At 31.1% G+C, this 27,827-nt stretch overlaps 3 protein-coding genes across 3 annotated transcripts; all 3 read left to right on the forward strand.

The window, feature by feature from the left end:
* The first annotated feature begins 211 nt into the window (after positions 1-211).
* LOC132935143 (uncharacterized) lies at positions 212-3,956 on the forward strand. The gene is made up of 2 exons (XM_061001608.1): positions 212-802; positions 3,333-3,956. The coding sequence occupies exons 1-2, from the start codon at positions 367-369 to the stop codon at positions 3,629-3,631; spliced, it is 735 nt and encodes a 244-aa protein (XP_060857591.1). The 5' UTR covers positions 212-366; the 3' UTR covers positions 3,632-3,956.
* A 2,217-nt stretch (positions 3,957-6,173) lies between these two features.
* On the forward strand, positions 6,174-7,781 carry LOC132933899 (interferon-inducible double-stranded RNA-dependent protein kinase activator A-like; the record flags this gene model as incomplete). Its single annotated transcript, XM_061000175.1, has 1 exon — positions 6,174-7,781. A coding segment is annotated over exon 1 (1,608 nt), but the record flags the coding sequence as incomplete, so codon positions are not given.
* An 8,453-nt stretch (positions 7,782-16,234) lies between these two features.
* LOC132935527 (uncharacterized) lies at positions 16,235-25,053 on the forward strand. Its single transcript, XM_061002113.1, has 2 exons — positions 16,235-16,935; positions 24,383-25,053. Exons 1-2 carry the CDS (start codon positions 16,440-16,442, stop codon positions 24,667-24,669), a joined length of 783 nt encoding a protein of 260 aa, XP_060858096.1. The 5' UTR covers positions 16,235-16,439; the 3' UTR covers positions 24,670-25,053.
* Positions 25,054-27,827: the final 2,774 nt, after the last annotated feature.

Consider the following 27,827-nt stretch of genomic DNA (forward strand, 5'->3'; position numbering starts at 1 on the left):
CGTGCTTACGTGAAAACCAGAAAACGCATCAAACGGTCGCGGTTAAACGCACCCAGTTTTCCCGCGAACAGGGACAGTGGATACGTTAGGCCACCGCCGGATCGGATGAAACTCGTCCATTATGTTGTCACGGTGCTCTGACCAGACGATACGCAAGTGCGTATATAAGCTCCCGGTATCCAATTAGGAACCATCACATTCACACCGACGACTGACGAGTCCACACGCGGCCAGGAAATATTCATACGTGGTAGGTGCCTTATATCACAACCGCAGTAAACGTGAAAACTCGCACAGTTTTCGTCCGGCGTTTCATTATTGTCATATACTTACCATTATTTTATTTGCAAAAAAAAACCCAAAAACATGTGGTCTCCCATCGCGATTTCGTTCGTTTGCGTCTCTCTGGCCGTTTTCGGTTCCACCGCTTCCGCTCCACAACAACAGCAGCAACGGAAAGAGGACGGATTCGGCGCGGTCCTGTGGTCGGTGCTGGACGATTGTTTTGGCGACTTCACTTCTGCCGTACCAGCAACCGTGTGCCTCAAGTCCAAAGCGCTGACTGCCCTTGACAGGGCCCTCGGCAAGTCCGCCGTGACCCTTACGGAAGGCGTCACCCTGACCGCCCGAGCCGGCAAGTCGCTGGCCGTCGACCCACAAGCCGACCGGGCCGACCGCGCCGCCCTGGACGCCGCCCCGGATGCCGACAGCAAGAACGCCATGCTGGACGACATGCTAGCCAGCCGCATGGACAGGCTCATGTCCACCAGGACCATCGTGCTGGACGGTGTCGACCAAGAAGGTGAGAGAATGCCACAATATTAAATATAAAAATTATCGCCCAATAACATTTAAGTCGTTCGAGTCGGGTTTTCTCTATTTCAGGGGTCACCAATTAAGATTTTCGGATGTTCACTTTGGGAACTGGGAAGTTTTTTAGGGCCACCAAAATTGTATATAGGTACATGTTAATCCAAAGAAAGTATAGGCAAAACAAATAATTTAATTTAAGTTTATGAAAACCTCATTTTATTCACCATCAACAAAAAATAATTTTAAAAAGTCATGTCCGCGGGCTCGATAAAGTTCGCCAACAAGTGGCCTGCGGGGGCCTCCATTCGGTGAGTAACACAGACAACGGGGAACATGGTACAGTTTTGTAAAGTACCTGAGTAAACGTATTTAAATACTTTTTTAGTACTCAAATACTTTCTCAATGTATCTGTATTTAAAATCAAAAAATGAACTATACTCAACTGAAAATTCAAATACTTTGACGAAAAAAAAGAACATATGAGTATTTTTTTGTTCCATCGAATGATACGATGTAAAATTCCTTATAAAATTAACGTAAAACATGAAAATCGTAGTTGATTTTTTTTTCCTGTTGGAGGTTAGGGGTGAGAGATACATCTATGTCACCATAAGTTGTTGTATAAATGCTAATATAGGCACTATAATAATATTGTTATTATAGGCACATATTATTATTATTATTATTGCCATATTAGCGCGCACTGTTTACACGGACGTACGTTATTAAATTTCGATCGTATGGCACGTACGTGCTTGAGGTAAACAGTGGTGCGATTTTGTCACCTGTTTGTCTGTTCGTCTGCGCTGTCAGTTTCGTGATTATATTTTTATATTACAGTTTAAACGTCGTGCCTTATCGTCAGAAATCACAATTGTTGGTATTTAATCTACCTCCATACGTTTCGTCGCGTTCACCCATAATAATATGATTAATGAACGCGCAAGTACAACGCTAATACCGGATCGGTGCACCGCGACTTAACCTTATACCTAAGCACCGTGTTGTCCTAAGTGTATAGGTATACCTATCTGTTCTCTGTAACCTATCTGTTCTCTTGCCGAAAACTGCCCTGTGCCGCGATTGTGACGAACTATTTAGACCGTGCACGATCGCGATTGGGTACCTTCGGAGCGCTTACACTTTCTAATGCTCATGGTCACATAAATATATTGTTATTAATTAATATTATAGTTTATCATCATCTCGGGTGTATGTGAGCCATTTGATCTTTCCAGATACGAATATTAAATAGTACCTACGATGGTCAAAGTTCTTTTGTGGCACAATAATCGCGTGTCATGAAGAAAGGCGATGACCCTTTGCGAGGGTCTCATATAAGATACTAAAATAAATCCCAACCATTGCCTACAGTCAAGGGCCTTTGATTTCATTGAGAGAGGGGGTGTAGAGACTATAAACCAGAAACCTAACTTAACTTAACCAAACGGTATTGAACAGAGATAATTATAATTAGGTAACTGAACAATGTATAGTTTTATATTGCGATTCTTAAGTGCCTATTAGAGGTAGTGTATTCAACAACGACACTGATTAACTTATTTCGTTACGCCGAGTAAACATTTTCAAATAACACATTTTATCTGTGTTTTAAAAAAAATATATTAAATGTAGTTTTCTTATTTTACAAGTATAACTACAGTGATAATACAAAATGTTTGAAAAATTAACTTTTTCTTTTTAGTGCAATTATTACTTTATTTTGGCGTAGGATATATTATAGTATAATATATTATATACTACCTAGTTCAACACATTTTTATTGTTAACGTTTGTGAATCAAATTAAAAGTTTCAATTTTATTTTCCAAATAAAATGTTGTTTAAAATAATTACTATTTATAGAATTAAAATAAATTATTTTTGTTTTGCCGATTCTTAATAATATTATACGTAAATAAATAACAATATTTTTTTCTTTAGTAACGACTAACGATGTTGCTTTAATCATGTACCATATATTTAATTGTAATTATTTTGAAAATATGTTTCTCCATTTAATTTACATCTACAGTCCTCTGTTCCCACTAGGTGTTTATTAATCAAGAACAATTTTAAAAAAATGTATACAAAACCTCAACACTCGATTGTCACCGGAAATATCAATAAAAAAAATTATATTTTAAAAACGGTGGGATAAATCATATATTTTATACTCTGCTTGACCAACACGTTTCACTGCTCTATATATGCAATTCTTCGGTCGAGGCCACAGATGGAGCTGGTACGCAATTTTGGTTTCCACTTTCATTGAACTTACGTCGCGTAAATTTCTTGCCCGGCGCATATCTGTAATCAGTCACAAATCGTTTAAAAAATACCTATTTGAATTTACATAATATTAGGTGTATACGAAATAGTCATATATGTTAATTATACGTTTATAACTCGCGGGAAAACGGGAAATTGCAGTGGGGCCATCCTACATTATCAAAATATATGTTTTACGTACTACATGATAATGACGACTGATTGGTTGTAATCTGTCGTATATATAGGTCGCAAGAAGAAGGACAAGGGTATACAACAAGCCATCATGATGGCCGGTATGACGGCTGCCGCTGTAATGGGACCGATGGCATTAAAAATCATCGCTTTAATCTCAGTCAAGGCACTGTTGATAAGCAAAATCGCATTGGTGCTGTCCGGTATTATAGTGCTCAAGAAACTCATTCAGCCCCAACAGGGAGGTGGTGGTGGTCACGAAACCGAATCGCATCAGTCTCATCATTACGGTCGGAGCATTCAACTCGAAGACGCTGCTCAAAACATGGCGTACTCGGGCCAAAAGCAATAATTAGCCGCCACAGCGTTCTTATTAATTTATTATTTATTTATTTATAACCGTAACAGTGTTAATAGTTGTAATTTTTTACTATTATTAATATTTTGTTTACGAGACTATTCGTCTTAATAATGGTATTGTAAAGCTACGTGCTGAAGATTTATTTTCGATTTATTTTTAAGTAGGTATTTATAATCAAATTAATTTATGAACTTTTTTCTATTACCTACTGCTTTTAAAATTAATCTGTTTTTAGATTATACAATGAAAAATATTCACTTATTATTTATTTCCACCTTTAATTTATTGATTAAATATGATTCGATTGTCATAATAACAGCTGGTTACGTGTTTTAGTTATTTTTAATATTACATATTATGAATATATGATTTAATTCATTTGAGAACTGAAAAAGACTGTTCTGCTAAACCTTTTGAAATAGGACAGCAGCGATATATTCTCAATTCCTTATGAGGATGTCAGCGCACTATTCGTTTTCTCTCGCTCTAACCCACGCGCAACATTGCAAAATTTACGTTCAGCAGAACCGAATTTGTGTTGTTATTTTTAGTATTAAATTGAACTGACCTGAGTTATTAAATTTAAAGTAAATAAAATGATTTGTGTGTTATTACATAAATAGTATTACATAAATTGTTTAATTTACATACCTACCTTAACTTGCATAAAATTGAAATATCGTAAAAACACAACGTACAAACACAGATAATGTTATCAACTTTAAGTTTGATAACGAGCCAATTCACTATAATATACGAGATTTGTTCTGCTTAACGTAAATTTGCTATGTTATGCGTGAGTTGGAGAGAGAAGACAAATCCGTTTAAGGAATTTTAATCATAATATGGATATAAAGCTTCACATTCATCATCTAAGTATAATGTTGTGGAATACATTTTAATTATTGTATCACGGAACTCATTACTATTATTATAGGCAATGCCAATAAAAAAAATGACTAAAATTCATTAGACAATGTGTAAGTAAAATCATCTTTATAGTAGTTTTGTATCGAGATGTCTCGATTATTATGATAATAATCGATTATGAAAACAAGTGATTTGCCGGCTTGATAACTTCATGCATGTATTATTGATTTATCACTATAATTATTATTTTTCGACAGCCTATTTTTGTTATTCTGAGAATTTTGCTTAAATTGTTTTGAACGTATGTGATACAAATAATCGACTAACCAATCACAAAAAAGTAGCCGTTGTTGTGTTTTCGCATGCAGGGAGTCACAGTTTTCGGCCAAAAAGTACCCTTCACTTTTCAGCCAAAACTTACCGTTCCCTTTTCGGCCAGTACCTACAGTTTTCTTTAAAATTTACAACTTTAACAACTGTTCTTATTAATGAAATTCAAACAGATATTATATACATAAAAATTAAAAGGATCATCATTTTAAAAACCCTCGTGATGCAAAAAATGTGGCACGGCAAAGACTAAATGAAGTTTACATTGAAAACTACAAAAATGCTAAAATATGTAGTTATAAATTTGTCAAACAAATATCATACAATTATAAAAAATAAAACTTAATCTTAATTTTTGACATATTCAATATTTATTCGATTAATGTAATGTGTTACAACAGTTTATTGCCAATTGTTTTATTTTATTATTTTTTCACACAGTTGTATACAATATATAATATACCTATGTCCTATGGGTAATAATGTTAATAAACAGAATCACATTTTTGGATACAATCATAATTAATTAATTATAATAATTCTTAAGTGCAGTTGTTATAATTGTAAATTTTAAAGAAAACTGTAGGTACTGGCCGAAAGGGAAGGGTACATTTCGGCCGAATAGGGGACCGCCCTTCTAATCTCGTCGTCACCACCCGAGATCTATGTGTTAGTCGTAAATGATTATTAGTGTGGTGGTCAATCGTAGCGGTACGGAGGGCTCTCGCACGCACTCGCACGCACATGTCGTACTTAATATTGTGATCATGAAAAAATGTTTATTTTTCACTCAAACATACGATTCTATTCCAACAATGAGTCGCAACGATTACCTCGATTTTGCATTCTGACAAAATATTCTTTTTTTCCACAACGTGTACGAGGGATCGATCGAGGCACATTTTTAAAATTGTTTTCAGTTAATTAAATATTTAAGTTGGACATTTTTTTACAATTTTTATTGCAATTTAAATTCCAAAAATTAAAAATGTGGCTCAATCGTTCCCTTTTATATATTACGGACAATCCGAATATTTTTTCAGAAGGAAAATCGTGATAATTGTCAACACGTATCGTTGGAATTAAAAACAGTAGTTTTTGACAAAAAAAGACGTGGTAGTGAGGCCCCTTAATATACTAGCTAATATACTCATTACACGCGTTTCCACGGTAAAATACCGCGCATTAGTATCGTCTGGAAAACTAACTATTATATATTCAACTTTTATGAAGAATTTTTCATATTGCAGTTTATCCTACAACAATAATAATCCTACACTATACATTTATTATCGTCGATCTTGGATAGAAAAATTTTGTGTCATCATCGCCAATGGTTAGCCGTGCTAACTGCAGCCAAATCGATTGCGCTGAAGTAAGTGACTTGGACGAGTATTCCGTCTGGGGTTACAATTCGTTGTTTCCGGAACTCCGAAACTCCGGTCTACCGCGCGTCAAAGAGTTTCTTAATAACCGGTTGCTGAATCCCACGCCCGTCGGAAGCAACTGTACCGTTTACAAAAGCGCGTCACCGCTATACAACATGAAACCCGTTCACAGCAACCATTCGAAAAAAATAATCCATGAATCACTGCAACAAACGCACATGATGGACAAACGTGGTGGAGATCAATTGGTCTGCAAACACCTACCGGCAGTCCAACGGCTTGACGACATTATGGCCGCACGTGGTAAATTAGTACAATACGCTATGATCTCCACGGCGGGCCTAATGCCGAGCAGGATTTACACTTATAATGCCAAATGTGAGGGTATGGTAACTTACGGATGCGGTCCGTCGATGGAAGAAGCAATAGAAGTTGCGGCGGCCAAATTTTTGAAAAAGTTTGAATTTTCTCCTGTACAAGCTGATGACCATTTACTAAATTCAATTAATTCATTAAATATAGATAGTAAACCTAATGCGAAACATAACAACCACATTGGTATACTGCAAGAGTATTGTCAAGCTCGTGGTTTGGATTTACCAAAATATGAATACCGCCAAGATAATGACATTAAAAACAAGAGGCATATGTACTCCGTAATATGTTCCATTGGGCAATGCAAATTCACGGGCGTAGGGATATCCAAGCAAATCGCAAAAAATCATGCTGCTCGTTTGACGTATAACCAAATTTATTTGAATAATGCTACAATCAATCAGAATACAACATCGAATACCAGAAAGAAGAAATCGATAGATTTCGGTCAAGGTTTGTCGAAAAATGAAGCCAAAAACGACGATGTGAACATTGCTTTGGACCAGATCTACCACGGAAGAAACAAAACCAAAATGTCTGCCAATTACATTGGTAAACTCCAAGAGAAGTGCGCAGCTCGTGGTTGGGAACTGCCAAAATATGAATACCACCAAGAAAATGATAATGAAATCCATAAATTATTTTATTCCGTGATATGTTCCGCAGGACCCTACAAATCCACGGGTGTTGGTAATTCCAAGCAACTTGCAAAAAATGAAGCAGCTCAAATTGTGTGTGACCAAATTAATTTGGATCAACAGAACAATACCTCGTTACTTCAAAGCAATTACGCACGTGATAAAACTGATAAATTTAAGCCGAATGTTATGAAACTAAAAAACGTCGAACAATGTGATTGCGTTTACCCCATGAAACTATGGTATGAACAAATATCATCATCTAAAAACGAATGTATGCAAAAACTAAAGAGATGCACTTCCTGGGAAGAAATTAATATGACTCCATTTCAATTTTTGACAAAACTTGCAAAGGAAGAAGACTTTAGTGTCACCTATGAACGACTTTTTGATGTTAACGGAAGACCAGTTTTTGGAGCAATTCATATATACGTAGCAAGGAATTATGTCAGAACGTTTATAGATGAGGGAATCACAGACGCAGAGGTTCAAAATTCGGTTGCCGAGAAAACATTAAATTTTATCAAACATATTAAATTAATGATAATATAAAATACATTGAAAATATTAAATATACTCTTATTGTAATGAAACATATCATTATGTTTCATTACAAGGTTTTTTTTTTTTGTCAAATACTAATAAATACTGTTATAATATGTTGTTTTTGTTAACTGACTAGTCAAGTCCCCAATACAACTCAAGTACTAAATACTAATAGCACAAGCATATAATAAATAAGTAATAGGTAGTAGTAACATTACGGTGGTGCTGAAGTTATAAAAATATTGCTTTAACCCTTCGTTAATGTATTGACGGTTTTTTGCATCTTTGATGTGTTGGGGTTTATAACAAAAAATCAAAATTATAGTTGAACTTTTATTCAAATTTAATTTTATAACAACTAGTTAGTATAGAAATAGTGTATTACATAAAAAATGTTTTAAAAAAATGTCATATAATACACATATATATAATTTCATATACATGAATGATGTGTTGGGGTTTGAGATACCCAAAATTTGATATTACTCAGTTGTTTGTATGATAGCAGTTAAACATAAGGCAATTTATTAACTAAAACTGTTTTGCATTATAGTGTACTATGTTAAGAAGGATTTCATGGAAGTGAAGGTTTGATCTAGTTTAATCACTAGTAGTATCACGCAAAATCTTATCAAAGGTTAATAAACCCCAGTCACAATAACGAAGGCTTAAGGGTATTGCGAACGGTTAGTTATTTCAACCAAAACGTACCAATATTTCATTAATCATACCGATGGACCTACTAATGTGATTATTAAAGTTTTGAAAAGTGATTTGAATTTAGTATTATAATATGTCTATTTAAGATTGATCATGCCATTTTTTTTTAAATTTTGTTCTTCAACTTCTATATTTTTTTTCGAATATTTAAAAATATACCTAAAGCATTTTAAATGTTGATTATTCAAAATTTAAATTAAAAATCTTAAAATGTGCCTGATCGATCTCATTTAGACATATTAACGAATTCAAATCAGTTCTCAGAAATCTTATTGCCGTATCAGGTCCATTGGTAGAATATTGATGAAGTACAAATGACTAATGAGTAATGAGCATACTCGTGCGCAACAAGTAGTGAGTGGTGACTTGCACAGTTTTACGTGCGCGTGCCGAAGCGCTCCGTTATTTATTTTAGACTACATTAACACCCACTAATGATCGCTTACTATGCACACATTTACCAACATGCATGCACTTAGAAAATTGCCTATATTTAACTCCTTAAATATGTTAATTTGCAGTACTTACAGGTACATTTGAAATGACTCCAAATGTATAAACGGTAAATTTTTATGGATACCTAATAAAAAATATATACTCAATCCACTTATATAGTGCTCTACCAAAAAATTATTAATTTTATAAAAATGTCTCACCTGTCATGAAAGAAGATGATAAGAAGTCAATGATATATTGAATAAACCGAAAATCTGTAAGAAATAGTTATACACCTGCTTTACTATTCAAGCATAATATCTCATAATGTCTTTAATTATTATTAAAGAAATGGTTATTTAAATATATTAGTAAGAACGTATAAAGATTTTATGATCAATAAACTAATCTCGAATACTCAGCCAGCTACAGCCCTATATTACCTATATTATAGGTAATATAATAGGTAATTATAATAGATAATAAATTGTAAGACACTCTATTGGCGAAAACCAACCTTAGTTTTTCAGCCACTATAATCGTTAACTTTTTGACTAATTTAACGAATATAGTAACTTTTGGCCTTTTCATTGAGTAAGTTACTCATTAAAATATACTAACTAAACCACATAAACGTATGAATCTTATACGTTATATGAAACTTTCACAACTTCATTCCTATAAAATTTAATTATTATAAAACGTTCAAACGATTGAAAGAGGCAAGGCATAAAAGAAATGATGTAACTAAAATAAAATACCTCAAAATAATAATTAATAATACGGCGGTAATTTAAAAAATATTAATTTTGCTGAAATCCAAGTATGAAAGTATATTCAAATGTTATAGTACCAACCTTTACATATTACGTATTATCCAAAATAAATTAAACATTAGTGAATTATAATTTATAATATTACAATTTATCAAATCCGAATACCAGGTTTAGTATTTAATATTGAATCTTGGTATCATCCACTAGGTACTATAGTTAATTGTATAATAATTCAATATCCTACTTACCTAGTACTAATACTTAGTTTTTTTTTTATAATACTTGAATCAATATTATTACGAATGTGGACTGGGGAAGTTAATATGTTAAAAGTAAATTCAATTAAAATTTGCTTATGTATCTTATCTTGGTTGGTTATAAATTAGTTACATTTCTTAAATATTTTACTAGGTGTTATAAATAGGTACACATTGTGGAGAAACATAAAAAACGTTATAAAATGATTTAATACAAATAACATTTATATCAACCTCAACGCAATTAAAGAATTAATTAATTTGATAATACCAGATATAAGACACTGTAGTTCTATAAAAATAACTATTTGCGTTAAATAGGTAACAACATATAATTATAATTTTAAGATAAAGAAAAGACATCGGGAATCCGTTGTATGGGGTTAGTCTATACTTTCACTCGCCTTGCCACCGTCGCAAGTATTCTTCTGTCAGATAAAAAAAAATAGTTATACAATCCGACAATTCTACAAGGCCTGCGAATTATTCCCATGAAGTCGTTTTTTCGATATAATACACCTTATCAACCCCCCTAAATAGGTATAGGGTAGTATATTGATGGAAAAATATTATAATTAAGATGGCAACTAAAATATACAATTTAATTTTCAAATTGTATTGGGCCCCTTATTCTTTAAAGTTCGGCAAATGTTGTCTCTCGCATTTGGACCAACTTAAGAATCCTAGAGTTACCTAAGAATATAAATTGCAATTAAATGCCTACATATAATATTGTCAATCGATTTTCTTGTAGGTCAATTGACCCTGTCGATCGAATGGTTGTCGGTCGATTGATCCAGAACCAATATAAATATGGCATAGGTCTACATTTTTTTCACAAATATATTTATTAAAAAAAAAAAAACAAAAAAATGACATAGGAAACGACGGGTGGAATAGCTAGTCAAGTACAATATATATACCTGGAAATGTTCTTACATGTTTTAAACATTTATTTTGCTTATAAAAAGAATAAGCTCAATAAACTTTTAAAACTGTCACAATTTATTATATATAATATGATAGTGATAGTATAATCACAAACTAAATCATGTTCCAAATAAAATATCAAACCTTAAATCATATTATTTACTTATCGTATAGCTTGCCATTAAATTATATTACCTAGGTACTCATATAACTTATAAGTACTGTACCTACATTTTAATAACAGGAATATAAAAATAAAACATTCATAATAAATAATAATGAGTATTAAAAATTCAAAACCTTCATTAAAAAACGTTTAACTTCTCCTATAAACTTTTAACATTTTTGAATTTAAATTAGATCTTGATCTCTATAGTTTTATGTCGTAGATATAAAATAATTTTTAATTGTATACCCATCATCATTAATGTATTCATTATTTGATTACATAATTGTTGGATCTATTGTTCACTAACTAATACGAGACTTTTAAACTTCTAATCTTAAACAATAATTTTGTGTTTACTGCAAAGTGAAAGGTGCTTATAATTGGTGGAAGCGAAAAATATTAAAACACACAAATAAAGATAATTTTGAACATTTTACTATGTTCTAAAATTTTAAACATGACATTTTATTTTTTAAATTATTTGAACATTATATTAAAGAATTTATATAATTGTTTCAAATATTTTTTTTAAAAGTACCTGTCCTATACTCTTGTAAAATTATAGTGCATTTGAAAACATCAAACACATACCTAACAAAAATATTGTTTAAATATCATATTATTAAATATATTATTATATTTCAAAGATTACAATTTACTATTTATTAACAATTTTGCTACTTACTACTTACCTCCTCTTTATATAATCAAATAATAAAATATACAGTATTTTATGTTAAACTAAAAATATAATATCATTTTTAAAACATTTGGTTTTGCTTATAAATTACCACTTTCTTTCGCTTTTTAAAACTATTTGGAATTTTTCAATTTCCAATAGTACCAACTAGATTTACTTTTCTATCAGAAACGATACTGATGTCAAAAATTGGAGCATTTTTACTACCTTAATGTTGATGACAGAAAAATAACACACATACACATCATTGTAAATACAATACATTCATATTTGATACGCTCAGAATCTAAAATACAAAAATTACCAATGGTTTTTGTACATATTATTTCAAGTTACAACAAAAGAAATAAAGAAATTTGATACTTATAAGAAAAATAAGGATTTTTAAATACTACCCATATTGACTTGAAATTTTTTGTTACTGTGTATGTTAATTGTTAACTACACACAATTAAATTTTTAGCTAATTATACGACAAAATCAATATTCTACCGACATTGGTAATGATGAAATAATATTATTACCTATATGAAATAATAGGAATTATAATATTTACAATATAATATAATAGTTAATAATAACAATATTATATGCGATTTGTTTTTGGCAAAAACTAGTTCAACCTACCGTATTCCTAACATAAAAATTAATTAAATATAAATGTACAGTAAAATATATTGGTACTGACAAACCGTCTCCACTCGCAATCGCTAACACATTTTATAACAGTGACCTACTCTGCAATGACAGCTGACGAGATTTACTCGACATATTCAATGTACCTACAGCAGAACGACTTTCCAGCATTTTACTTTTGTCCCCCCAAAAGTAAAATCTAGATCAAATTTCTTACTCAAAACCACCCTCAAAATCGAAAATTAAAGCCTTTTATTTATTTCAAAACGAAATGATGGACACAAAAAAAATTCACACTTCATTGCAAAATCTGATAAGAGTCTAAAAACTACTTTTTAAAAAAAAAATTGAAACCAACATAAATAATAATTATTATAATCTTCGGTACTAAAAATAAAATATACAATTCAAAATCAATTCAGAAAAATATGAAATTAAGCACAATTAAGAAAAATATTTTAAAATTTGTATCATGAAAACCATAAAAACATTAAACGCGATTAAATTGTTTTCGGCGAATTTGTTTTGAGAGCTGCTTTAATAAAATGCAATTTAATTTGAATGACTTGAAATTATTTTGATATTTTTTAAACTATTTTTGAAAGTCTCAAGATTTACTTTTAAATTTGATTATATAAGCACTTAAACTTAGTAAAACCCAACTATATCTTAGTTAACTATATGATAGTTATAATAAGCTCCATTCAAATCGTTTTTCAAATACGACGATTTTTCATTACTCATTGCTTTCAAATTTAAAATAATTGGCGTTGCCTTTGCCCCGGGCTCTTGTTACCCACGTCGTACAATAATATAATATGACTAACATAGTTACGATTGGATCCACTTTTTAAACACTTAAGAACCAAGTACACAATACACATATTATTCAGGTGTTGTTGGTTACTGTATACGAATTTATTCAGTACATTATTATTATTATTATTATTATTATTATTATTATTTTTTTTTTTAATGCATAGATCTGTCATGTTTGTAAATATACGTGTAGGTTATAATACGTGTAAAAATAGGTAGGCAAACAATACTATTCAACATGGCATAGTGATTCAACTGGGAGAAAAAAAGGTACCTAAACAATACTGGATGATGCTGAATGTATAACTCACCTCTGTGCAAAATATTAATATTGATTATTATATTTATTAAAGAATCTACTAAAAAGTATGTACTACAATTAATAACGAATCAATACCATGAGTAGGCAAATACATACGGAAAACGGTAGAATCTATAGAGAAAAAAGTGATTGGTTAAGATTATAATTTCAAGCATATTATTAATATAATATTATAGAATCATACAAAACGGTATAAATAGTATTCAATACTTTATATATTTATTACAAATTAACATAATATTATATTCATTGAAGTTCGAAAATTTGGGAGGATTAGAATTATTGTACCTATTTGTAGGTAATAGTGATTTGATTGATTAGAAATTTAAAACATACTAAAATATACACCAAAATATTAAATCCTAAAAGATAAATTATATTATAACTAAGGATAGATTTTATACAATTTACTACTTTCAAATTCTGCATAAAAACACTGCTCAAAAGCAGTTATTCTAATAAACAGTTCACAGATTTATTTTCAAATCAATTGATTAATTGATCAACATTCAATAATACAGATCTCGAGAATTTAAACATATTTTAACTTTTGTTAAAAATTTTGAAACAAAATAGTTGCCATATTATTGTTTAAGGTTTTAACAATGTTAGGTTTATAGTAATATATTACTCACATAATTGCAATAAGTAATAGAAGAACCTAAACTAAGAAAAAACAAATAAGAACACGAATAAAAAATCTATTAAGAAATGTACTTCCTTTAACTATCTCGGAAGTGTTATTAAATCCCCTTATATCGTTTGGCTGTACCTGGTGGCATACTTATAACGTCAGCATTGCATGTTGGTGAATACTACTTAAATTTAAAGAAACCTATATTGTCAAAAAAACGCATGTACTGTAAATGTTTTCGTATATTTTCTTAAATTTAATTTTCTTCGTGACTTAAATGAGAAACACGAGATAACTTCAAATACTTTTTGGCGCACTTCAATATTTTTGTATCTATATACGACTATACTCATAATATCATCAAATAAGTGACAATGTAATATTATTTTATCACTGAAATTGGTCGTACTGCACCGATAGACTTTACCATAATACACTGCGCGGTATATATCTGCATAAGTTACAACCTAATGAAAAAAGTTCAGGAAAGATCATAGGTAATTTTCATACTGGCAGCAGTTTGTTTTTTTAAACATTATTATTACTTCACTGACAAAAGAAGAGTCTTACACTTCATAAGTATTCAACTCAGCAAATTTTAACTAAACCTGTAGTCAATTTTTATATGTGTCCTTAAGTCCTTGTAAAATTGGGAACGGAAATTTCTGAGTTTTGTATTCGCCCAAACAATAGATAGGTACCAGTGTTAAAACTTAACGTAAAAATAGGTCATAATATTATACTCATATGTACAAATGAAAATTGTATATTCACGATAATGATATAGTTTATTATTCAATATAAATCGATAGATATTATTAATTTATTATTTAATAGTTTAATACCAATGAATTTATTTTTTAATATTTAGGCATTTATTAATCATAACATTAACAAAAAAGAAATAACTAAGTAAAAAAATATTGACTAATTTTCCAAAAAAGTGGTTTTCTTTTTTTATCCTGGATCGTATATACTTAATGTCATACATATTATAATATAATATTATGTTACAGTAAAGGTGTTGATTATCGATATTCTATGAAATAATAAATTAATTTATAAGTTAACGGAACAGTAAGTATTGGTAAAGTGTAAAATACAAATATTAAGCAAAAGTGAATAATATTAAGTGTGTATCAATATGCAATAAGTGTTTAAATCCAAGCATACCTACAAAATTTATTTTTGTATACTTTATTATTTTCTTGGGGCTCATATCCCTCCCTTGCACCCCTCATTAGGTCCCCTTATACCGTTTACTATACGTTCGACTGTTTAATAAATTGTTCAAATTGGTTTTTGTTAATTTACCTAGAACATAAATATGTCAGTCATTACTCATTAGAAGACATTGGTGCATTTACACCATAGTTTTAAGCCCAGTCTTGTTAAGTATTCGATTATTTGAATACTTTTTTGGTATTTCAAGTACTTTCAAAAACTTTTTCTTTGTATTTTATTCCAGAATACTAAATATTTTTTTCGTAGGACGCAAGTGACCTGTTTTTGACCTTTTTTTTTGAGGGGGAGGGGTATCGACTCATCTCGCCAGCTATTAAGTAAATCCTGAGACCTGTGCACCGGAATTTTTCTCCATTGGGAAAACTGCACCTTTACAATTATATTCAAAACGAAATGTGATATTCCATATTTTAGCGTCGGTGTGCAGACGGACGGCAGCGGTACAACAGTTATATATTGTAGCTTACAACACGCGATAGAAAGAAAATTATAGAAAGAAAAAAATGAAAAGCAATTAAAAACGCAGACGAATAGTTCACCGACAAAACGAACGTAGCGCGTCAAATTGATCACACTAGAATGATATTATACATGTATCATAATATACAACATTAATAATAATAATAATAATAATAATGATGTTGATTATGATAACGTTAGTAACATTTTACGGACGGAGCGCGCTGGGAAAACGACCGCCGCCGCCGCAGCAGCCGAACAAGCCGCCGCCGGTGAAACTCGTCCGACCATTATTATATTCACGGTGCTCTGGTCGCGGCCGCGCCGTATATAAGCGCCCCGTGACCACGTCGGTGCCATCACATCCGCACCACCGCCGCCGCCGACGACGACGACGACGGCCGCGTCCACCGCAAAAAGACAACCGTACGCCATATAGGTGCCGAACGACGAAAGCCGAACACCTGCTCCAGTGACACCGACACCAACACCGACCGACGCTAAACACTAACACAGATATTATTCAAATAATATTATTCTAGTACGCATTATGCCGTCGACGTACGTGTTCGCTCTGTCGTTGGTTTGCGTCGCCTTGGCCGTCAACGGTGCCGCCGATTCCGTGCCGCCGCCACCGCCACAGGGACAACAACAATCACCACCACAACAACAACAGCAGCGGCAAGAGGACGGCGCGGGCTCGACGGGACTCGGCGCGGTCCTGTGGTCGGTGTTGGACGACTGTTTCGGCGACGGCGACGCGGCCGAACCGGCCACCGTGTGCCTCAAGTCCAAAGCGCTGACGGCCCTTGACCGGGCCCTCGGCAAGCCCGTGGTGACCGTCGCGGGCGGCGTGACGCTGACCGCCAGGGCTGGCAAGTCGCTGCAGGCCGTCGATCCACAGGCCGACCAGGCCGACCGCACCGCCTTGGACGCCGCACCGGACGCCGACAGCAAGAACGCTCTGCTGGACGACATGCTCGCCAATCGCATGGACAGGCTCATGTCCACCAGGACCATCGTGCTGGATGGGTCCGGCCAAGAAGGTGAGCACCGTATAGATTAACTCAATAACCGTATACCCGGTATCGCTGCGATAATACAGAGGTACTTACGCCTTTTTGGCGATACGTTTCGGCCACAGCGATCGCGCTCCCCTCATATCGAAAATAACATATTTCATCCGTTGTCATTGACATATTGTTTGTCGGGGCTTGATGCTCGTTGTACGCAAAAATAGTCTTTTATAAAATATAAGTAGCTATGGACTTAAATGATTCATTATAAATCTATAAAAATATTACCTAATATTTTATTTCGTGTAATTACGATTATAATTAATACGATTATTTTACACGCATATTGTAATAGTATAGAGTATAGAGATAGTGGGATTTACACAGAGACAAAAAGCACCCCGTTCGTAGTTTTTCTAGACAAACAGGAAATGGGATGCAAAATAAAATGGAACGTATGGTTACCCTAACTATAGTAAGACCACTAAGACCACTCTAAATCGATTTTCGATTTTCGATTTTTTATCTTACATGTGACAGACATTGAACATTAATGCACGAACCGTTTTCATTTTTTTTTTTCAATGGCGTTTAAAGTTTAGACGAGTAAAGTACTCACTATACTTACTTATTTCCACACATTTCCACCTAATCGTACCAAATATTATAGAAAGTTATAACTTAGATTTATACTTTTAAGTTTAAATTGTACCTACTTCAATGCTCGTTCAGTTATACCTACGATTGTTAATGTCAAGCAAATAAAGCTAAATGAGTAATTTGGACAACCGAATGTGCGTTGTCTATGTCTTACATGCCAAATAGATATTACATTTCTATTTAGCAGTATGTGTCGTTAGCCATTAAACTTAGATCATTATGTGCTTTTTTCACGAAATTTTAAATTTTAAACGAGATATTATGACTGTTGGTCAATAATTTGAAAATGTTCATATCTCGCTTTAAAATTTAAAAACAAAAAAAAAAAAATCTAAAATGAAAATACTTAGGATATACAAAATTGGAAGTTGGAACCTCAAATTTGGCATGCCGTGTGTTTGTATGACGGAGACAAAACATGGCGTAGGTACTCTTGAGTGTCGTGTAAAATTAATCCGTGACCTCAAGATTTCCAAATCGAACGTTAGAAGTTTTAAAAAAATATCCGTTGCCTGCATCTACAGGTACCTTGCTATAATAGGACGGGCTCTTTTACAGTTATATTTTATTTAAAAGATTGTGAACTTTCGAAAACAAGGGCAAATATTAATATCATATTATTATAGCGATACATTAAAAATAAGCGATGCCTATATTATTTAATTATTTTCACTAGTAATCGCCTTACCATATTATAATATCGATCTACAAGCGTATAAAAACGTGTAAACAATAGACGTGCTCAATATATTGTCTTATTCTTTGATGAGAAAATTTAGTAATTTTTCCGACTCCTCGGTGATTTTTATTAACATAATATAATATAATATTTGAGCTGTTGTCAGTTTAGGAACAGTGTGGGTGTAGCCTTGTGTTAGGTATGCGAAAACAAAGGATCTGCGATTTTATTTTACTATTTACGGGGACGATAAGTATATTATACTCAAGGCCGGATTAATAGAACCTATATTGGGCCCCGGGGCTGTAATTTCATATGGGCCCTTTTGACAAATGGGTTACACTACGGTCGCAGGAACATACATTTTTATAACTATTTCACAAATTGACAATAATTGCATTATACAATTATAAAATTAATAGGTACCTAAATGTAATTTATGTCTATAAAGCTATACTCATAAATTTATTGTAGTATAATAAAAGTTAATACCTAGTTCATATTTCATTAATTTAAATTCAAATTTACATAATAACTTTTAAATTTATTAACAGTAATACAGTATACTCATTTACAACAAATATCAAACAAAAGTTAATATTTAAAACAAAAACCATTGTATCAAATAATTTTTTTTTCTTGCTTTACTTGAAGCCAACTCTCTTAGTACTTAATTTAAGTCTAATGATTTTAACAAATCATTTTCAAAATATAAAATTATTTGTATGTTTTCTTGGGTTTGACTGGTTGTATACTTATTTTTTACTCTAGTTAATTTAGCTAATTCTCTCCGTACATAAATAACATTATTAATGATTGATGATAATATTATTGTGTCAATGAAAATATTAAATAACAGTAAAATGCGTCTTTTCTACCATAGTGTATTTGTAGGTATTTACTATTTAGTTGTTTTTGTCGATAAAAAAAAATGTTTATTAAAATATTGAATAACTTTTCTTTAAAATCACTAAAAAAAATGTGTATCAGCTTAAAATTGTTTGGGCCCCTTTCATTTTGGTACTTAATCCGGCCTTGGTTATACTTCATTAATGGTCGTATAATTTATTATTGTATTATATCGAACGTATGTCTGAGGCGAACGAAAATAAGCCTCTCAGTTTATGAAAAAAACAGCTGTTTTAAACATTTTTATTTCATCTATTTTTAGTTTTTAAACAGTCGGTTGTCGTCCCATCTATGTCGTGTTAAATAACTATTTATTTATTCAGCTATACAGGAAGATCCATTTAACTTGCTACTCCAATTTATTAATGATAATACGATAGGTTATATACGGTAGTTGTTCTGCACTTCTGCCTCTGACTATAACAACTACGTAATCACTACGATAAAAAAATAACAATAATAATTTTTTTTTTATGTATAATGCTATAAATACTTCAAAAAGAATAGAATTGATAAAGTAAAAAGCTCCATTTGGATTGTCCATTATTATAAAAAAAATAACCATATTATAGTAATACTATGTATATACGTATGTATTATGTGCACACTTAACTGCTTAAGATTAACAATAAAATCTTTCAGGACATATTTTTTGCTGGCAAAATATTGTTGATAGAATTATTTTTTTACAGAATGATGATTTATTGATTAATTTTAATTTTTTTACACGTTAGGTTAAAAAAAATAATATTAGAATTTGTCGTTTAGGTATACTTATACTTAACGTAGGTAAACTTAATAATGTAATATTATGTTATATCCTATTAAGGCTTGTGTTCTTTTTAAAAAAATCCTCGGACATTATGGACATGGGCCGTTATAAAAATGTCTAAAAGATTACGTTACACATTTGATATTTAATAATTATATTGAAACACATAAAGACATTAAGATAAACATTTACCCACTCTGTTATATTCACCGTTATTTCTTTCAAAAAATTACTTATTGTACTAAATTGTGTTAATTGTAATAATTATTCTTTTAATAAATAATAATTTTAAAAAAAGATGAACATTTTAAGTTCTAATCTGTACTTATGCGCTTGTCAACACCTTCGGGTCTCTATACGGACTTGAATCGAACATAATATCAAATAATATTTATACAAATAAATTATTAGTCCCACCACAGAAAAATAACATTTCAACAATAATCTCAGCCGCCGTCTCATATGTGCGTGTGATTTACAAACCATAATAGTAATAACGATTGTCGGTTAGGTATTTACGTTTCGCTCTGTAACGCACACTCTTACTACAGAACGTCACCTAAGGATGGAGGGTTCGCCGTGTCACGGTATATGAAATTGTTCATCCAGCAATCAGTATATCTGAAGAAAAAGTTTCTAAAACATTTTGATTTAGTCGAGTTTTTAAAAAACACTTACGGACATAATTATTTTGGGATTCAAATTAAAAAAAAAGTTTTTAATACCTATATAGTTGAACATGTCTTATTTATGTCCGTAACCGTAGTCAATTTATGTGACACACAAATTGATACTATACATACGGACATAAGTTGTATAATATACGAGTACGTCTGTCTCTACATCATATCCAATCGAACATTTTAGATTTCTGCAACCACTTAATAAGTTGAACCGTTACGATTAAAAAAAAAACAAACTTTGATCCGAAAACTACATTTTTTTCCATATAGATAACAATATGGTTTATTCGGCCCATTCTTTTTTTTTCATTATAACGTTTGCCGAGTGCCAAGATGAACTGGACATACCTATTATTTATTAGGTATATCATATTTACTAGTTTTTAAATTCGTACCTAACCACAATCTGAAGTTCGTCCATCACAGTCGAGTGTCAAAAAATTACATATATTATTAATTAGTGTAAAAATATTTCAACATTTCTGTGTGTTACAACTCTTGTAAATGTTGAATTTAAGAATTTTGTAAAGGAAAATCGAAAGTTTTGATTTCGGGGTTTGCTGACTAATAACTTACCTGCTGTTTTATATAATACGAGTATTTATATTTTCTATACCGACTGTGCATGACCAGTAACCAATAATATTAATCACTGAATTATTTGAGCATACAATTTTCGTTGATTGATCAGAATAGAAATCATGCATAAGAGGACGTCAAAACCGCAAGCGTCGCTCCGTCTTACAACATAGGAAATTTGACGTGTTCATCAGTTCCAATTTTGTGTAGTAAGTGTCAACAATATAGAGTGCAAGATTGATCAATTACCAAACTTAAATGTTGGAAAATTATTTGTGGTTTCTCGTGGGTTTTTACGATATTTTTATAATCAAACGAGTTATGTAGTTAAAATATTAAAATTTATAAACTCGCTTAAAAATGTAAATATCGTAAAACCCAAAGAGAGAACACAGCTAATGCCCTTACCTTTGAGTTTGGCAATAGCAGTCATTCACTCTAAAATATTAAAAACAAAAATTGGAACTGCAACTTGACTTAAAATGCTATATGTTTTTCGCTGTGATTTGAAGTAATATAATATTATATAACATTGAGTTCCTTCTCTCACTCGATGAAAACGATTGTGATATTATTTGCATTAAAAGACGTTGAACTATCTAATGAAACGTTATCGCTGTATAATTGGTAGAATGTTATCATTAGGCACATTTGGTTTGATTCTCAAAAATGATTCATTAAACTGAAAATGTAGTTTAAATAGAAGTTTCACTGTACCGACATTTAATATACACAAAGGACCTTTGCATACACACGCATATGCAAGCCTGGGCATTAACGAGTTAAAAAGTTAAAGTTAAGTTAAAATGTTAATTTTATTTTAACTTTTTAACTTAACTAGTTACTTTTGGCTTTTCATTAACTTAACTGTTAACTTACTAAATTTCTTTCTTAATTAACGTGAAATTAACGAGTTAATTTTTCATTGTAAGAAGTAAGTTAAATTAATTTATTGTGTTTTTTAATTTTATAATATTTCACTATTTCAGTCTATTTCAGTCTATATCGTTTTCATGTCAAAAAATATGTATCATAAATTGTTTAAAGTTAAAAATGTATATCATTCGAATCTAACTTATATGGAAATACTGTATGAAGTATTAACATTATATCCTATTATTTAGTTTTGGGTTGAGCAAAAATTAAATACGCTAGCGTTGTATAAACAAATTAACTTTTTTTTTAACTTACTAAAAAGTTAACAAAAAGTGTGAATTAACTTTTAACTTAACTGAGTTAACCTATATTTAAATTAACATTCAACTTTAACTTTTTATTATTGGTGCATATTAACTTAACTTAACTGAGTTAAAAAAAATCATTAACTTGCCCAGCCTTGTTGCGGTAGTATCGCACATAGGTACATCACGACTAGTGTCCTCCAACACCGTTCCTTCGAGTGAATTTAGTATTTACTGTCGGACGAGTTCGTCATGTTCAGCAAATATTAAAGTCCTATTCGCGAATGGGTGACCTCCCGAGGCTATGTAGGTACAACACAACTGTTTACACCTGATGTTCACACGCAAATAATGAGAGAATTTCGCAGAACAAAAATATAACTTAGCAGCGTAATTGTATTTTTAACGTTTTAACTATTTAGAAAATATACTGAGAATGAGTTGTTTATTTCTTAAAAAAATCGTCGATAATAATGATATAATTGAATAATAATAATAATAAAATAATATGATATAATGTATAGTATTGACTTTGCATTGTAATATTGTACTCGAATGTTTTGAGTTTTCTGATATTATTATTAAACCGTGAACCAAGATCAATGTGTGTCACATTGTCACACAATTTTTGAAAAACTACCTAAAGCTACTATTCCCTGTATTACGTCAAGCGGAATGTGGATTTGGTTTTCCGTGGATTTCAGTATTATTAATATACAGAACATGATAAAATAACTATAGATTCCATAAATACAATAATATGACATGGTGTATTATGACTTTTATGGACATTTTCACGTCAAATAGTTTTAGCGATTACGCCACAGAAGTCAAAACTTCAGCACTATAAATTATAATACCTTTAGGTAACTAATGACGTAATCTTAACTGCGCGAATTTCGACAAAAAATATGAAACTCCTTTCAATTTTTCAAATTTCTCCGTATTTAAGATAATCATATGATTATTAAATTATAACCACTTAAAAATGTTGAGTTGTTATTACTTATTACTAAGTGGTAAGTACTTGGGTTGTCGGGTGTTTATATTCACACACGTGAATCTCGGAAAAAACGATTTCAAATACACGGAAAGAGCCATAGTAGAGGTATGGACTATATTATGATATAATGGGTCATTATAATATGGCTGAACAGCTGTAGGTAAGCTGTAATTATTTTAGTACCACAAAACTGAGTTCATCAATATGTGAACCGTGGTAGTTTTCTCCCGATTCTAAGATAAAATTTGGTTAAAAAGTAACCCTCTAACCACTTCAAAATTAAATTTAAATAATTATTTTCTTGGATCAAAAATCCACTGGAAAACTTGAAATTGTGAAATCCTGTAAAAAAAAATTAAGTGCATTTTATATGTGCATTATATTGAATTTTTTAGTATGAAACATTTTTGGGGTTTTTTTTTTAGTGTTTTACACTTCCAACCAGGGCTTGAAACCGATTGAAATAATTTCGGTTTCGGTTTCAGTTTTGAATATTGGTTTCTACATTTTTAGGTTTCAACTTAGCAAAACTGGTATTAAGAAATTCCGGTTTTATATACCGGTTTCCAATTTTCTTTTGCGAATAATGAAATGGTTATCAACATTTTAATCATGATCTCAATTTTATTATGAGTATTAATTATGCGTAGTAATGGAATTTACATATTTAAAAACACGTAAATTAAAAAAAAAATAACGATTTCCAATTTTTTCAGATTTTGGTTTTGAATTTAATACCAGTTTCCAATGTTTTACGGTTTCGATTTTGAATTTAATACCGGTTTCCAATTTTTTACGGTTTCGATTTTTAATTTAATATTGGTATCCAATTTTTTTCGGTTTCGGTTTTAAATTATAATACTGGTGTCCAACTTTTTTCGATTTCGGTTTTAAAACGGTTTTGAAAACGGCTTCAAGCCTTACTTCTTACCTTAAATATTATCAATATAATTTTTCATTAATAATGTTAATACATGTATATTAATATATGACATATGTTTATTTTGGCAGGTCGCAAGAAGAAGGACAAGGCCATGCAACAGGCTCTGATGATGGCCGGCATGATGGCTGCCGGCATCATGGGCCCGATGGCGTTGAAAATTATCGCCCTGATGGCCGGCAAGGCGCTGTTGCTGAGCAAAATCGCCCTGCTCCTGTCCGGTTTGATGATGCTCAAGAAACTGTTCCAGCCGCAGCAGATGAGCGGACACAATATCGAGTTGCCCTCGTCCGGCCACCATTACGACCGCAACAGCATCGACGCTAACCACGCGGCGTATTCCGGTCAAATTCAATAACTCAATTTATTACAATATTAATATTATATTAAAAAATATAATATTGATAATATTGTGGGTTTACCCACACCTAGAGACGCGATAGACAGCCAATATCGTCATGACTTATTAATAATTATTAATATTTTATGTGTACGCGACTAATTAATTTATTATTAATTTATTTGTTTATTTATTTATCTATAATTATTTATAAATCAACCGTTAGGCATATAAGTATATTCATCAGGTCAAATTTATACTTTCGTGTAATTCAAATATCTACAGCTGTTATATACCATTAATTTATTTAATATAACAAATAATTTGAATTTATATGATCCGTAATATCTATACCTGTGAAATGAACGATACATTTTTATAAACTTTTTAAATATTTTTAAAATAAAACTGGTTATTATTTTTATTGTGTTTTAAAATATGTGATTTATACCTGTGTGCTTATTTAGTTATAAAATATACACGAATCTAAATTAAATGCGCAGTATTGTAAGTGATGATCAAAATTGGTCTTGGTCTTACTGTAAGCCCAAGGACCAAAACTAAGACGGTACTGGTCCAGAAAAACAAAGACCAAGATTAGACTTGCAAGAACAAGACCAAACCAATACCGAAGCAGCAAGACCAAGACCATCACTGAGTATAACATGTCAATAATAAAAAGTCAGTTTTAATGAACTATTGAAATAATAATTGTTAGAATTAAATTTAAACATACATTTTAAAAAGGTGGGTAAGTGGGTAACGCTCTGCTGTGCATTAGGTATCTAGAGAGTCACTGTAATGGATGTGTTAAATTTTAATTCAATGATATAAAATAATTGTAGGCATACGAAAAACGATTCTGAGCGAAGACGGGCTCTATAGGATGTGTCAGCCTATAGATATTTCTAAGTAAATGTTATGATATTATTGCTATTAAAGTAATTAATTTTACTATTAGACATTACTACATTAGTAATACTAAATACTAATACAGTAGGTTGAATTCATTTTTTCAAAAAAATTGCATTTGTAAATGTAACAAAATAATTTGCACATTTTAGAGATATTAATGAATTTTTTCAAAAAAATTGCATTTGTAAATGTAACAAAATAATTTGCTCATTTTAGAGATATTAATGAATTTTTTCAAAATTTGAACTGACGACTAAGTTAAAAATTTCAAAATACTATTGAATAATGAGTATTTAATAATATAGTTTACTATCATTGAAATAGGTAGTGTATCTATTACTAATCAAGTGTTTTAAAGTCACCAAGCTAAGTTCAATTATTTAGCAGACTAAAGTTTAAAGACTTCCCTATAAAATTATATCATATTAGAGCCGTTTTTTAGGGTTCCGTACGGTAAAACGGGACCCTATTACTAATAGGCTTCGCTGTCCGTCTGTCCGTCTGTCACCAGGCTATATCTCATGAAAGTTAGAAAGTTGAACTTTTCACAGATTATGCATTTCTGTTGCCGCTGTAACAACAAATACTAAAAATCCTAAAATATATAATATAAGCAGTGTTGCCAACATGTTTATAGCTGATGATGGTACCGTACCCTCACACTTGGTACTCGCACTTGGCCGATTTTTTTTTTTTATGCAGAGCTGTTTTTTTTAATCAGCATACCAGGTATGCACAGGTAGCAAGTGTAGGCAGTGCTGAATTTAAGGGAGGCAACTGGGGCAAATGTCCCGGGTGCCAAATTTTAGGGGCGGAAAAATGTTTAAAGTGATTCATTACCTATGAGAACCTTTTAAAAAAAATATTACTTTTTTTTAAAACTAACTAAAATGACAGCAGCAGACATACGGATGCTTTTAAAAAATGAATACAATACAGATTTGGGAACTTCATTTTCCAATGAATGTATTTATTTTTTTTTTTGTGTGTCTGTCATCATAGTTTGGGGCAGTCAAACTGCTTTAATATATTGTTACAATGACATTTAAAAATATTAAAAATCCAGAGTCGCAATTTTTTTCATGAGCACTTGTTCGAATTCTGACAAAAAGCGTAAAAATCATGAAAATTTGCAAATTATTTTAAGTTCTAAATTCCTAAAATTTTTTTTTAAATCTATGATTTTAAAATGTAATACAGGATTCCTTAAGGTATCCTTTATATATGTATATATGTATGTCCTACCTTTATCGAAAAAAAAATATCTATAAGAAAATCAAATTCAATTTTTATGATCGTTTGAAGTTCGTATAACCGTAGACACTTGAGATTTATATCATAATATGTTTGTATCATATTTTATCAATTCCTATACTTGATAAGATTTTCAAAATATTTTGACTTGTTTTAAACTGTTTATAGATAATTTCAATATTAAATGTATATTTCTTGATGGGGGGGGGGGGGGGGGTGTTAGTAAAATGTTGCGGTCACAACGATGGACAGCAGAAAGTGAATATAGTATTTTTCAAATAGCCATTAAAGTATATGAAACATGATACTACGAGGCGTAGTCTCTCGCTCGCCGGAATACGGTCCAGTCTTGTGTGCTTTTATGAATGTCAAAAAGCGTACAGCTGAAAACCGTGTTTGAGTGTCTAGCAAGTCACTGGTGTAAGACGAAAACCATGAATAAATATTATGAATTTATGAATGCCGAGTTTGATTGTCTAGCAGTCGGTCATCGATTTTGGTCTCGTGCTTTAATGAAATTGACAAGATAAAATATAACATCATTTTTATTTATCTAGATAAAGATAAAAATTCACATACATTTATCTAGATAAAAAAATAGATAATTTTTTTTTAAATTATACTATAAATAATGTAATTTATTAGTACCTAATTACTAATTAGATAATATTTATTATTTAATAAATCCTTAATGTCATTTCTCAACTAAAATAATATACAATTTTAATTTTTAATACAACTTGAATAAAAATAAAATAACAAAATAAAACTGACAATATCTCAATAAACATTTCTTTTTTTAACTATAATAATATTGGAATTTTGAATCACCACTCGGTTCTCGTAGATTACTGGCTATTTCAGTATTTAAAAATATTCTTATTATTATAATATTATTTATCTAGATAAATTACCACAGATAACCATTACATTTATCTAGATGAGATAATTAAATGATTTAATTATTTTTATCTAGATAAGATAATTAAAGAAATAATTTTATCTAG

This window comes from Metopolophium dirhodum, chromosome 1, assembly GCF_019925205.1.
Source record: "Metopolophium dirhodum isolate CAU chromosome 1, ASM1992520v1, whole genome shotgun sequence".
NCBI classification, from domain to species: domain Eukaryota; kingdom Metazoa; phylum Arthropoda; class Insecta; order Hemiptera; family Aphididae; genus Metopolophium; species Metopolophium dirhodum.

Coding starts and splice junctions, on each gene's coding strand:
- LOC132935527 (XM_061002113.1), top strand. CDS start 16,440: ATGCCGTCGACGTACGTGTTCGCTCTGTCGTTGGTTTGCGTCGCCTTG. Junction 16,936..24,382: donor GGATGGGTCCGGCCAAGAAG/GTGAGCACCGTA, acceptor TTATTTTGGCAG/GTCGCAAGAAGAAGGACAAG.
- LOC132935143 (XM_061001608.1), top strand. CDS start 367: ATGTGGTCTCCCATCGCGATTTCGTTCGTTTGCGTCTCTCTGGCCGTT. Junction 803..3,332: donor GGACGGTGTCGACCAAGAAG/GTGAGAGAATGC, acceptor TCGTATATATAG/GTCGCAAGAAGAAGGACAAG.